Here is a 12726-nt window from a genome sequence, read left to right on the forward strand (position 1 = left end):
AGGTAATGGCATGTGAATACGAGGTAGTACTGAATCTGGCATTGCTCCTGACTGGCGTAGTTTTCGATTGTAATTCCGACCGGCGTCTCTGGTGATCAGACCGTAGATATCGGCCACAGCAGCGAGGCCAAAGCTCTGTTTACGTAGTACCGTCGTCGGTCCCGAGTCCCCTGTGACATCCAACACCACCACCACTGGAAGACCACAAACAGAAGCAACAAAATGATCACAATTCAATAAAAGGAAACCCAAGAAAACACAGACCCGTACACATCACCACATCACCACGCCATCCCAACAAATCCGCCCCAAAACAACAGATCTACAAATTCTATACGCAACCCAAGCCCTACAAACAAAACCCAAACAAGAAAAAAACAACCATCACAGTCCAACTAAAATACTCAACTCCTCCCTTCCCCCTCACAACTAGTACATACATACCATAGTAGAAACTAGAACCCAGAATCCAGAGCCCAGAAACCAAACTAGAAAACTAAACTACTACTACTACTACTACTACTACAACCCCCCCACCAACCTCCCCACCTCCCCAATCAACCCCTCCAAGTTCATGTTCAAGTTCAAGTTCTCCCCCTCCCCCCCAGCAAACAACAACCCCTCCTTCCCCATCACCGTCTCTTTCACCCCCAGCACCCGACAAACCTCACTCACCTCCCCGTCCACCGCACACTCGTACAACAACAGCCCCAGCGCCATCAGAAACCCCCGCAACGCCTCCCCGCTCTGCCCCTCGTTCGCGATCGCCTCCGCTAGCCCCGCCACCAGCGACACCTGGTCGTCTTCGGCGAGGAGATCGCCCTTTCCGTCGAGCCGGGCGTTGTGGTTCTGCGCCGCCAGGTTGTAGGCCAGGGAGGCGGCCGCGCACCGGATCTTAGGGTTCGCGTGGAACAGGGACGTGGTCAGGGTGGAGAGGGTTGCGGTGGAGAGGGCTGGGGAGGTGGAGAGGAGGGCGGATGGGGTGGCCGTGAGGTTTGCGAGGAGGTGGAGGGTGGTCAGGGTTGTGTTGTATGGTTTTTCTTTGCTTTGGGTGGTGTTGTTGTTGTTGTCGTCGTCGGCGGCGGCGGTGGCGGTTGTTGTTGTTGTTGTTGTTGTTGTTGTTGTAGTTGTAGTCAGGGAGAGAAGAGAGAGTAGTGTCGACGGCGGGTTCTGGGCGGCGAAGTAGGCGGCGATGCGCGGGTCGAGGACGAGGAGTCGTGCCAGGTCGATGACGGCGAAGTGCGCGTCGGCTGGCGTGTCGCGGAGCAGGGCCTCGATGTAGCTTGGATAGGAGGGCGTGTCGGGGGGCAGGGGGGTTTCTATCTTGGGGTCTTGGAGGGAGTGGGTGATGAAGGATGTCATCGAGGTTAGGATCTTGTTGGAGCGGGTGTCCGGGGGCAGTTTCTGGATGAGTTTGGCGAGCGGGGGCAGGTTCTTGTATTGGATGGGTGAGCAGGGGCGTTGGAAGGTCGGGAGCGAGAGTTTGCGGTGCGGATGCGCTGGGTTGGCCATCTCGAGCAGCAGTCGTAGGTTGCCCTGCAGTTGGGACGCGTTGGCCCCGCTCCACGTCTCGGTTTCCTGGCCCTTGAGGTAGGTCTTGAATGTTGGGGTGGCGGTGATGCCGTGTTTCATGGCCACGTCGTAGGCGCCGCTGATGTCCACTTTGATGAGCCGGGCCTTGGACCCTGCTTCTTCGGCGAGCGAGTTGTACAGTGGGTACAGCGCTTTGCAGGGCGGGCAGGTCGCCGAGGTGAAGAAGATGATGGCGGCGGAGTGACGGGCTTGGTTGAGCTCGTGGTCGAGTTGTGCGAGACTGGTGACCTGGTGGACTTTACTCGGCGGTTGGGTAGGGGCTTGTGTTGGTGCGCCGGTGCTTGGGGCCTGGGTGATGGGGCGCAAGGCGGCTTCGATTTGGGGCTTCAGCATCTGGCCGAGGGGCGTGCTGAGGAAGGTCTGGGGCAGGTTGCGGATGTGGTCGGGGATGCTCTTGCCCAGGAGGAACATGGCCAGGTCTTGGGTGAAGTTGTTGCAGTTGTGGAGGAAGAGGTCGTAGGACTGGGGTTGTTGTTTAGTAATGGTTGATGTTTAAGAGGGGCCGGTGGCTTGCCTCTGGGGTGTAGATTTCTCCTAGCGAGCCGATGTACTCGGATATCACGTCCAGGGGCAGCTCTGTCTGGCCCAGATGGACCTTTTCCATGGGCTGGCCGTGGTGTGTGCTCCCCGGGTAGGCTGTTTGGATGCCATGGCCGAAGTAGTATTCCACGCCGTTGAGCACGATGGCGGTGTGGTAGATGGCATCGATGTGCGTGCCCGTTAGGGGGAGGGACCACTGGACGATGTTAGATCTTGGTCCTTGTCCTCAGTGATGGCACGAGTTCGACGTACCTGGCGGGCGAGACCCTGTTGGATGTTAGCCAATGAGCTTGTGGTTGTATACTGGATGAGAGTACCTTGGAGAGGTCGTAGACGTACAGCTCTACGTCCATGGTATGGGGCGAGTGCGTTAAAGACGTTCTACTAACGGAGTTCTATCTATGGCGTGTAGTATTAGTCGATGATGGAGAAAGTCAGGAAAGTGTCTGGGGACAATGTAGGGTATATAAAGTCCGGCCGTTTGGCTCGATTGGGAAATGTAGGCACTATTTGGGGTTACGTCAGCAGGCCCAGGCAGTCACGGGAATTCGTCGATTGTTCGGTCATCTTCGATCCAGGACCATGACTGCATTGCTTTACTATTCAGTACTGTAGAGAGAATCTTATGTCTTCATTAGCATTCGAGGTGCTGTAACATACATTCCCATAAACACTATGTAGAAAAGCCAGTATATCTCCATGTATTTCCCCCGGAGAAAAGAAAGTAAGCTCAGCGCATCCTCGGTATAGATAAGTAACCCAACCAACGGCGTCTCCGCCTTCACTTGCGCATTTAATCATTCCGCCACCAACAACCACAACCCCCCCCCCCCCCCCCCCCAATTGACACACCCCAACGCCAACAAGGGGAGATGGTGAGTCGCAAAACAAACTCCTACCCGTACACAGCCACTAACCAGAATCGTACGCCCTCCAGCCTCCCAAAAAGCGCAGCGCACCCTCCGCGCCCAGGAAAGCACGACAATCGAAGCTCGCCAAAGCGAACGACATCAGCGCGACCGAAGAAAACGAGATCAAGGAAGTCTTCCAGCTGTTCGCGACCAGCGCCGCAGACTTCCCGAATGAGAAAGAGGGGGTAATCGCCCGCGAAGACGTTCGGAAGGCGCTTGTGTATGTCCCACCCCACCCTCCACTCCTGCGTCGATGTGTTGGATTGGACTGTATTGACTGAGGGGATAATCAAGAGCGCTGGGACTTGCGCCGGCGGACTCGCGAGAGCTTCACGATATTCTGGCTGCGGTGGACCCCACGACGACTGGGTACGTGCTCTATGAGCCGTTTGTGTCGGTTGCGGCGGCGAAGTTACGGTCGCGCGATGACGATGCCATGGTGGCCGAAGTGGATGCCGCTTATCAGCTGTTTACGCGGAATACGGATGGGCCGATTACCCTGGGGCATTTGAGGCGCATTGCGCGTGAGTTGAAGGAGGATGGGCTGGGGGATGACTTGCTACGGGATATGATTTTGGAGGCGAATGGGGGCGAGGGCATTGAGGCTGGGGTGAGCTTGGAACAGTTTCATGAGGTTATGACTCGGGCTGGCGTTTTTTAGTGATTAGATTTGGGATTTGGTTTTGGGGTTTGGCGTTGACTTGGGGGTTGGCGTCTGTAGGCTTGTTTGGTTGGTATGCTTTTCATGGATCGTGTACATACATCATGGGAGGAATATAATATTGCTTTTGAGGTATCTGCTTGGGAATGGAGGTCTTTGGGTACCTGAAGACCGTAAGTGTCTGGAAGGGACTGGTGGTGATATATCCCGGGAGAGGTCAAAACCCTGGATGGATTGTGGAGTTCCTGATGCTAACTAGTAATGTATGAACGAGAAAACATTCTCGGCCTGAAGCATGTCTGTCTTGCTGATGCAGAGTGCGTCCAATCTATGCCTGTCCAGAATCATGTCCACTAAAAATACAAAACACAAAGCAATGCAACGCCTTTAGGGACTTGGGGTATCATAATAGTGATGTACACAGTTGCTAGAGTCCGCCAATCGAGCGGACCATGCTAAATATAACAATATGCAAGAGACTATACTCAATCGATGTCCGGAACAGGCCGTGCATTCTCGACTGGAAGACCTGCCTTCTCAGGCGTGGAAACGCTTGTGGATTGAGATGTTTGAGAGTCGTCGGTGGTCGTCGATGTTGTCGACATGTCCTCCGTGGCAGCACCCGAGGTAGGTACTGAGTTCTCCACCTCCGCAAAATCTGGCTCGTCAGTTCCAGCGGGGAGAGAAGATAGATCCACGGCTTCATAAAAGAGCATGAAGGCACCTCCCTGCGCCATAACGTTGGACTCGCTGACCATCTGCACATCCTCGTCACTCAGCCGGAACCAGCGCTCGGTCGTCTGCTTTTCACCGTCTTGCTCGATGACTGACTCCGGAACGTCGGCCGGGAATGCATCTGAAGAGTACTTTCTATAACAGATATAGTGACCGTTCTCATGGCGGCCGTAGTGCGTGATTACCGCTCGTAATTCATATAGTTGTCCATGGGCGTCCGCGATCTTGGCGGCTTGTGCGAGCATCGACTCTCTCGGATCCATCTCCCACGTTTCGCTACCGGCAGCCGCTCCTAGGCACCACTCGCCCATATCAAGGATCTTCGGGAACTTCAGAGCGGCGTAATTCTTTCGAAGCATTCCCGTCATTTCATCAAACAAGCTTCGATTGATGTGAACGACAAGGCATTTCGGCGGCCTTGCAATCACAGCTTGCCTGGACTTCGTGGAGGAAACACGGTTCTTCGAAGGGATATTGCATTTCTTAGAGAGAGTCTTCTCCGCAAAATCCTCCTCCTCGAGGGCCTCCTCGACAGCCTGCAATCGTTCCTGCGCCGAATTCTTCAGCGCTTCAGATACACTAGGTGAATCGGGTGTGTTCGAAAGCGACTTATCCTCCTCGATCTGCTTAAGTAAATTCTGGAGTTGTTTTTGAGCGTGCAACAAAGTACACTTCGCACACTCCACCCCTTCAATAGGCTCTAAATCCATATAGTCCTGGAGACAATCACGAACATCGTGTTCATAGCCCGCCCCAAGTGGCACCGTTAGGCAATTGAATGGAATAAGGGATAGACCCTCGGTCCAACCGCATTGCATGCAGCCCACTCGCTGTGCCAGCAGACCTTCCAATGGGTTTCCGAAGGAGCGTATTTCGGCGATCCGAGCCCCGACGGAATTATCCAAATTTGCTTCCTGCGTAGACCCAGCCCCGATCACATTTTCTTGCGGGCTTGCCACCTTCAATCCGAGGTTCCGGGTCTGTTTCCGTGTAGCCTGCTGTATCTCGTAGTCTACCTGATCGATAACCTTCGAAAAATATTCCTGTGCGTCTTGTTGCTGCCAACTGCTCATCGATTTCAAATCCGCCGGAGTCCATAATCGCTGCCCGTAGCTGTGGGGGCTATTCAGCTGTTCTATGATGCCCTTGAGCGCCTGATGTGTCGAGAATGTTCCCTTTGCCCCGAATAAATCGATGTTCCGTCCCAAAAATGTCGCTAGCGACTTCAGCGAAGCGAACCCTTGTATGATACTGTTCTGGTAGCACGAGTTGTCCCAGTTGCCCAGACCCGGAGGTAGACTGTCCTTGTTGCCGAGGAGTGTAGTGCCGAAGCCCGGGAGTGTTGGAGCTCGGGGGATAAGGGAGGAAAGCGAGGAGTTGTCGAGTCTGAGGATCCGTTTCATCGCTTCGCTCTTAGCTTCGAATGTCATCGGACCGGCACTTTCGTCGATCGGGGTTGAATTTGCGGTTTTGTCTAGGGCGGCGACTACTCGAGAAGGCGTCATATAGACGATGACGTCCCACAATGCTCGAGCTACCGTGGCTGGAATCGATCCAGACTGAGTCAAGGCAACGAAGACGAGTATCGCGATCGCTAGGGTGGAGGCTATGCTTGGGTGATCTTGTAGATACTGAAATACCGTGTCATAGTGGCTATTCTTTGCGTGGTTCCAGGGACTCTGAGTGAGGACACTGTTCGCTCCTCTATGAGAGTGCATGGCTGAGTGGGAAATCTGGGAGATCACGGCATAGAGACAACGTTTGAATACTCATGGATGGGTAAAGGAAAGAATATGAGTCTGTATATTATCTGATGTATAGATTGGTGATATTTGAACTGTTTGCCCGTCGGAGTTTAATAAGCGCCGCCGGGCTTCACTTCTGGTTTCTGTGGTTGCCCGGACTCGTTATCGATAGCGACTTATCGTCTCCACTGAAAATATTCTACGGCTGTGATAAAACACAAACTTTCTGGTCCTCATCACAATGGCTAAAGCAAGAGGTACGTGGAGATTATGCAGGAGGGAAATGAGGTTACTAAATTAATGGCTGTCTATAGTCCAGTCAAAGCACTCTCGCGCGGCCCGGCGGGCAGCATCGCCGAGTCTCGACGTCGACAAGTCTTTGACCACCCTTCCCCGTGCCGAAGATACTGTGATACAGCGTGAATCTATCCTTTCCGATCGTGCAAGTTCCGGGGTGTCCAAGAGGAAATCGAAAACTAAAGCCCTGTCAAAGGTGCAGCGTGCTAGGCAGCAGAAGGGTATCGAAAGAGCAGAGAATGTCATGGATCAACTGGAGGCGAAAGTGGAGAAGAGTGTCAAGCGGGGGAAGACTGTGAAAGCACGTAGGGTACGAGCAAGATGATTCACCCAAGGCCATTTCCTTGACTGACAATGCGGGTTGCCAGGCTGAGTGGGAAGACCTGAATCGCAAGTCGGGGGCGACCATGTTTCAGAACCTCAACGACGAGGCCGATAATGACGACGATGACGCTATGGCCGATGTTTCCGCGGCCCCGAAGAAAACAAAGCCGCAGCCGCAACCCACATACGTGGCTCAAAACCCGGCGGTCGACCAACACGCAGACATTGACGTGGACGATGATATCAGCTGAGCTGTCACGGCGACAGTGCAAAGGAGATACCAGGCCGGTCACGTCAACTATTTCCTTGGCCTAAGCTGGTTGATCATTCGATCAATATCAGCGGCAGCTGGCCCCGAAGCTCTCGTCCGGAGGAGCTCCAGGGTATTAAAGTCTTTCGCTCTGAAGGCTTCCTCCCCGGCTTTCACGATCATTCCACATTTCACCCACATTTCCACCTTGTCCTCGACTGGTAAACTGGTGCATTTGGGGACGAAAAACGAGGCGAGTTTCGTGTTTCCAGCACCTAGTATCTCGTTATAGAAAGGCTGTCAATTTGTGTCAGCACGTGCATGCATACAGCTGAAGCTGGTTAAGAATTGGCTCACCTCCCATCCGATCGGGGATTTTTTGTTTCTGCCGATCTCTTCCAACTCACCCCAGTCTCGTTTGGCGACTAGAGCCTTAGTCTAAGCCACCAGTATGTCTTGTCCGGCATCTTAAATTCACTCTGCAGTTTCTGTGCTCTCTTGCCGTAGCCCGATCGGATCAATCTGTAAATAGTCTCGTTTAAGCTTAGACCTACAAACTCAGAGCGATCTGCAATATCCTTGTCCAAGGCTTCCTGAACCTTCAACAACTGTGATGCTTCGGAAAGGAGTTTTTGCTGCAAGACGACTGTCGCGTCTTTAGAATCGACTAATAACCGAGAGGCAAGCTGCAGCTTCTCCGTTTTGTGCGGCAACTCTGTCTGAGCCAATGCTTCCGAGAGGAGCACATTAGAGCCGTCGATCGGACGGTCGTCTTGGTAGTAGAGATCTTTTAGTAGTTCCGCATCGTCACCTCGAGCGGTCGTTTCCACAAGGGCAGAAGCCATAGGTCGAGTGTTAATCATTCTGAAGAAGCTGGCAAGGGGGAGTTTGCTCTTGAGACGCAGAAGCACATAGTTTACTAGGTCATTGTCCCCGCTTTCGATGGCCTTGTCAAGAGCGATTTCATCCTCCTCCATATTCAGAAGTAATGGAACCTGCTTGCCGGCCCGCGGCTCGTGGTTCAGCAGCTGAGTCGCCAGAGGAGCACGCCCTTCATCGTAAGCGGCTTGTGCGATCAGTTCGAACGATATCCCTGGCTTACCGTCCAACCTTTGCACGATAAGCTTACAGACAGCTTCATCGTCAACAGTTGAGACCTTGACCTTCTGGCTAGCCCAATGAACGTAAATCCTGTCGGCGGGTATCTGCAGGTATTCAGAGATTTTGATGGCAAGCAGATATTCATGTCGATTCACCAGACGTTCGATAAGTTTCTCCGGAGTCAGCCGCATGTATTGATCATATGAGATTGGAAGCCCAATCTGGTAGTCCCTGACTGCTTTAAGAACTCGGAGTTTCTCGGTCATTTCTACAAAATCGTCACTGTTGTATAAATCCAGAACAGACTTTCCGAATGACGCAGCTTTCAACAATCTCTTCTGCCAATATGCGTCGAACTCATGACCCGCGGCCCGAACGCAAGTGTCGACGGCCTCTGGTAAACTTGATCGGATTCGTTGGATATTCTCGTCAGCCTTGGGAGACTTCTTTTCCAACAAGTCGATTGAGTCCAGCAGGACTGAGGCAGGGGAGGTAGACCCGAGGCGGAAGATCGCCTCCGTTACGTCTAGACCGGCTGTTAATTGGCGAGAAAACGGATCTTGCAAGGAAACATACCAGTAACTTTATGCAAAAATTCGCATGTGTCATGAGTGATCAATCGTACACCATCAAACTCGGGGACGACGTGGACAGTGCCATCGTAGTAGTAGCTTACTTGGTCAGAGGAGCGCAGGCTTCCAGATACGACGGACAACTCACCGAGCGGCAACGCCGTTGGGACCAATCAAGTGCACTTCATCTTCCCACGCAATGACAACAGCATCATCGCCACACCAGTCAATCGTCCGGGGAGTTACGCGAGATTCGGGGTCATATTCGCTGTACTTGCTCTGGAAGTCACTACTGACTACCCATACTTTGCCTTCCGCCGTAATGAGAGCCACAAATCTTCCGGTTGGCGACACGCTGGCATGCTTAAAAGGACCATTTTGAAGCACTTTGTCCTCTGCTTCTGTGGGATCAACCAGGTATACAGTCTTGTCCACAGCTAGCAGTACCTCGACCGAGCGCGACAAAGTAAAAGCAGGTGGAATTAATGACCACGATGAAACCTCTCCTTCAGGACAATGAGCTAGGAGCTTCGGTCGAGGCTCGTCATAGCTAGACACAGCTACCAGCTGGTTATTTGAGAGCAGAGCAACGAAGCCGGAAGTCCAAAAACGACAGGCTCTGACTCCATATTCTTCCGCTCCCTACGCATATTAGTCCCGAAGATAGTAGATATAGGTATCAAAAGCCTACGTTTCCAAGAGAAAATGTAGTGAAATCTCCATATAGTCCGAAATAGCGTCGCACGGTGCCGTCTTCCGTGATCACTAACAACTCTTCCTTGTCGGACCAGCCGAGCCCTCGGATAGTACCATACTCCCACTGGAATGGTTAGAGTTAGATGCACCATTGAGTTCAATCATTAACTAACATTAAGTCGATTAATCAGCTTTCCCGAGGAGGAGTAGATACCAATGCTCGACCTGGCGGTCTGAGCATCACGGAACCTGTACGGCTTGGTATCATCGCGATGCAACGCTTTGATTTGTAAGCATCGACCCAGACATGTATAACTATAGATACTCGTACCTAGAGCCCCTCCGTATGGCGCGCCTGCAACGATGTAGTTCTCTAGTTCGACGTCTTCATCGAAGATAGCGTCGTATATTGGGACTTTCCTGTAGAAACTATCGCCCAGCCTCTCCCAGTTTGCCAGTGGATTTGACGGCGCCATTTATACTGGCAGATATTTCCATAAACAGAGACCGCACCAACCGAAGAATGAGAACAAAGCTGCGATGAGCCTTGTTGGTGGTCGTTTCATCGGGAAGCTCCCAGCTCACATGGGGTCGGTCCGGGGCTAAACTAAGTTAGGCATAGCGTCTTGGCTGTTCCGTCGGCCACTTATCAACGCTCAATATTTACTGATACTGGACATCATGAAGCAAACGAGAAAGGATTATGGACGACCTAGCAGAAATATCCAGTCTGGTACTAGGACTATCAGACCTTGAAGTAGCACTTTATCTCTGCCTTGCTGCTCGCGAGCATTGCCGTATCGACGCTACGACAGACAACATTAATGATGTTGCAAGAGAGCTCGCCCTGGTAACTTGCTTCCTAATATATAATATGCTTCATGGTTCACGCGCTGACGTTCCACCAGATATGTGTACACACCTTTGGTCTTACTTGTGTTACCGTTGACTGCTCGGAGACTACAACATTGGATGGATTCTGCTCAGAACTCATTCTTGCGAATGCTCGAAACTCGGCTGGCCCGAACGATGCGGAGAACAGGGCGGCAAACGTCGTTGTAGCCAAGAACTTCGATCACGCTGCTGACAGGATACAGCTCCAAGCTCTTGAGGTGACGGTAGAATCTTGCTTGAAGGTGTTCTGTTGCTAACACCCATAACAGCTGATGCGCTCTAAGAAACTCAATACATACAATGGCTTCCTTCAGGCCCCAGAGGACTTCCTCTTCATACCGCTTGTTATGCGCAAGACAGAACATGATCAGCCAGCTTTAAACTTTCATTTGGTAGGTAGCCTGTTGCCATAATTCTATGATCGGATGATGCTGACCAGTCAAGAATGACCACCTCATTATCTCCCATTTCCACGGTTCTAGGGACAACTTTATTTACTTAGAAGAGAATAACGACTGGCTCTCTGATGGCCAGATGTCGGCATCGTCTGTTGTGCGCAAACCAGAAGTACCACTGCACAAGGGACACCCAAGTATAGACCGACAGGTGGGGTTAACTTTCTGGGAGTTCGTTCAATACTTACCGATATACAGGCTTTGGACAAATTACAGAAAGCCAGTGACTGTGTAACTATGGGCGCGGATGTAGTTCGGTATCATCAAGACATCATTGTGTTTCTCCGTCTCAGTCGCGCAGTTGCTGGAGGAATATCCGCACGATCAAACGTCTATTTTAGGAAACTCTCAAAGTGTGTCCTCAAGGCTTTAGAAGTATGACTTGAACTAACCAAGATAGGTTGCTCGCTGCATTGCATGGAATTGATTATCTCACGCCATCGATAGTAGCCTTAGCTGCGAAGAAGGTCTTCCGCCATCGAATTATTGTGGCTAAACCGGAAGATGATCGCAGTTTGCAATATGGAAGCGACTTAAAAGCGGTAGCCCAAGTTCTATCTTATGCTACTCCTGATACTATCCTGGACAGTGTCTTGACACTGGAAGCTCCCTTATGAGCTTGGAAGTCGTACGACGATGCAAATCTCGTTTTCGATCACCATGCGCGGCCGTAATCAACTGGACAATATACTATGTTACAGTGTATAATGGTGGACACACTGAATCATGCATATAACGTCAGGTGCGCCCCGCAACGGAAAATATATAATATACATGAACGCCCGTTCCATCTGACTCCCCACTAATGTAGCCTGGACCATGTCCCTATGGCCGTTCGCCAATCAGTTAATCAAGGTCAAGCAACTCGCCAACCAAATTCACAATTCCACCTAGCATATTGGACACCAAATCCACCACACCCCCCAACAACGGAAACGTAACCGACAACAGACACTCCAGCGCATCGGTTACCTCGTCCAATAATTCTTCCAATACTTCGTCAAGTGTACACTTTTCCTCATCATCCCGCCTAGTGCTTTGCAATACATTGTTTGCGCCCGAGTTAGGCTCTTGGCAGGTCGTCATCTTACTCAAGACTTTGTCCTTGGATTTCTTGAGCAGCGCCTCTGCGGATTGGATTTGTTGGAGTTTATCGCTAAGACCTCTTTTATGGGTGGCGCCGACGGTCCTATTTAGAGCGGGCGCTACTGCCTTGCCATTGTCCGCACTAATATGAGAGAGTCTCTCAAGGATCGGGGAGACGTGGTGGAGGGTGCGGTTGAGCCTTTCCAGATTCTGACAATTGTTGAGACTAGCTCCCGGGACTGCTGAGTGGGCGTGGATAAGTGAAAAAATGCTTGAAAGGAAGACGACGCAGAACAAGAGTGGCTGATACATCGTTGCGATCTTTCGGATGGGGATTGAGTACTGAGTAGTGTTACACTGGTTGGAAGAGGAATTGTTGATTCTCCATGATCAATAAAGAATGAAAACCTGGCACTCTTGGCAGGAGAATAAGGGGGATCTACGCAGAAAACGAATTCTCAACTAATGCATCGATTACAGTTCCAGAAAATGAGAAAGTCTATCATGTCGGATCATCGATGATATCCTCGCGGCTTACCCCAAACAGTAAGGTGCTCATTTCGCGTATTCCGGGAGTCGAGCCGAAAAGGAGACACATCGCTTATATCAGCAGTTCTGAAATCCCGTGACCCCACTGAGGGAAGCGGGTCTGTGGAGTGTACTACTAGTATGTGAGCTGTCAACAAGTTGGGTTAATTTGTCGGAGGAATTCCGATGGATAGTGCAATAAAACTGGTCTAGCGCCAGGATCCCCGGAAAAGAGAGTCTTGCCTCTCCGGGTCAATCTCTCAAGAGCGAATAACGATCCTTGCGTTATGGCCAAGTTCAACAGGTTGAATCGTTTGTTAAAATTCATGTACGCTAAT

General features: G+C 51.5%; 7 protein-coding genes across 7 annotated transcripts; 3 read left to right on the forward strand and 4 right to left on the reverse strand.

Annotated features, from left to right (window-relative positions):
- Window positions 1-522: 522 nt before the first annotated feature.
- Window positions 523-2486, reverse strand: ABOM_002990 (bifunctional C97 family peptidase/thioredoxin family protein; the record flags this gene model as incomplete). The annotated part of the gene is made up of 4 exons (XM_022530120.1): window positions 523-2055; window positions 2156-2329; window positions 2386-2400; window positions 2451-2486. The coding sequence occupies 4 exons, from the start codon at window positions 2484-2486 to the stop codon at window positions 523-525; spliced, it is 1758 nt and encodes a 585-aa protein (XP_022392568.1).
- A 71-nt stretch (window positions 2487-2557) lies between these two features.
- ABOM_002991 (EF-hand superfamily Ca2+-modulated protein) lies at window positions 2558-3705 on the forward strand (the record flags this gene model as incomplete). The annotated part of the gene is made up of 3 exons (XM_022530121.1): window positions 2558-2590; window positions 3071-3264; window positions 3339-3705. 3 exons carry the CDS (start codon window positions 2558-2560, stop codon window positions 3703-3705), a joined length of 594 nt encoding a protein of 197 aa, XP_022392563.1.
- A 485-nt stretch (window positions 3706-4190) lies between these two features.
- On the reverse strand, window positions 4191-6158 carry ABOM_002992 (ubiquitin-specific protease UBP1; the record flags this gene model as incomplete). The annotated part of the gene is made up of 1 exon (XM_022530122.1): window positions 4191-6158. The coding sequence occupies one exon, from the start codon at window positions 6156-6158 to the stop codon at window positions 4191-4193; it is 1968 nt and encodes a 655-aa protein (XP_022392562.1).
- A 268-nt stretch (window positions 6159-6426) lies between these two features.
- ABOM_002993 (Alb1 domain-containing protein) lies at window positions 6427-7057 on the forward strand (the record flags this gene model as incomplete). The annotated part of the gene is made up of 3 exons (XM_022530123.1): window positions 6427-6442; window positions 6500-6792; window positions 6851-7057. The coding sequence occupies 3 exons, from the start codon at window positions 6427-6429 to the stop codon at window positions 7055-7057; spliced, it is 516 nt and encodes a 171-aa protein (XP_022392561.1).
- Window positions 7058-7104: 47 nt separating this feature from the next.
- Window positions 7105-9901, reverse strand: vp16 (tethering complex subunit VPS16; the record flags this gene model as incomplete). Its single annotated transcript, XM_022530124.1, has 7 exons — window positions 7105-7353; window positions 7414-7481; window positions 7535-8683; window positions 8734-8828; window positions 8878-9371; window positions 9421-9549; window positions 9599-9901. The coding sequence occupies 7 exons, from the start codon at window positions 9899-9901 to the stop codon at window positions 7105-7107; spliced, it is 2487 nt and encodes an 828-aa protein (XP_022392566.1).
- A 227-nt stretch (window positions 9902-10128) lies between these two features.
- On the forward strand, window positions 10129-11391 carry ABOM_002995 (uncharacterized protein; the record flags this gene model as incomplete). The annotated part of the gene is made up of 6 exons (XM_022530125.1): window positions 10129-10275; window positions 10334-10537; window positions 10589-10711; window positions 10764-10925; window positions 10973-11127; window positions 11175-11391. The coding sequence occupies 6 exons, from the start codon at window positions 10129-10131 to the stop codon at window positions 11389-11391; spliced, it is 1008 nt and encodes a 335-aa protein (XP_022392565.1).
- Window positions 11392-11620: 229 nt separating this feature from the next.
- Window positions 11621-12172, reverse strand: ABOM_002996 (uncharacterized protein; the record flags this gene model as incomplete). The annotated part of the gene is made up of 1 exon (XM_022530126.1): window positions 11621-12172. One exon carries the CDS (start codon window positions 12170-12172, stop codon window positions 11621-11623), a length of 552 nt encoding a protein of 183 aa, XP_022392569.1.
- Between the last annotated feature and the right edge of the window lie 554 nt (window positions 12173-12726).

The sequence above is a fragment of the Aspergillus bombycis genome (genome assembly GCF_001792695.1).
Source record: "Aspergillus bombycis strain NRRL26010 chromosome Unknown contig00013, whole genome shotgun sequence".
Classification (NCBI taxonomy): domain Eukaryota; kingdom Fungi; phylum Ascomycota; class Eurotiomycetes; order Eurotiales; family Aspergillaceae; genus Aspergillus; species Aspergillus bombycis.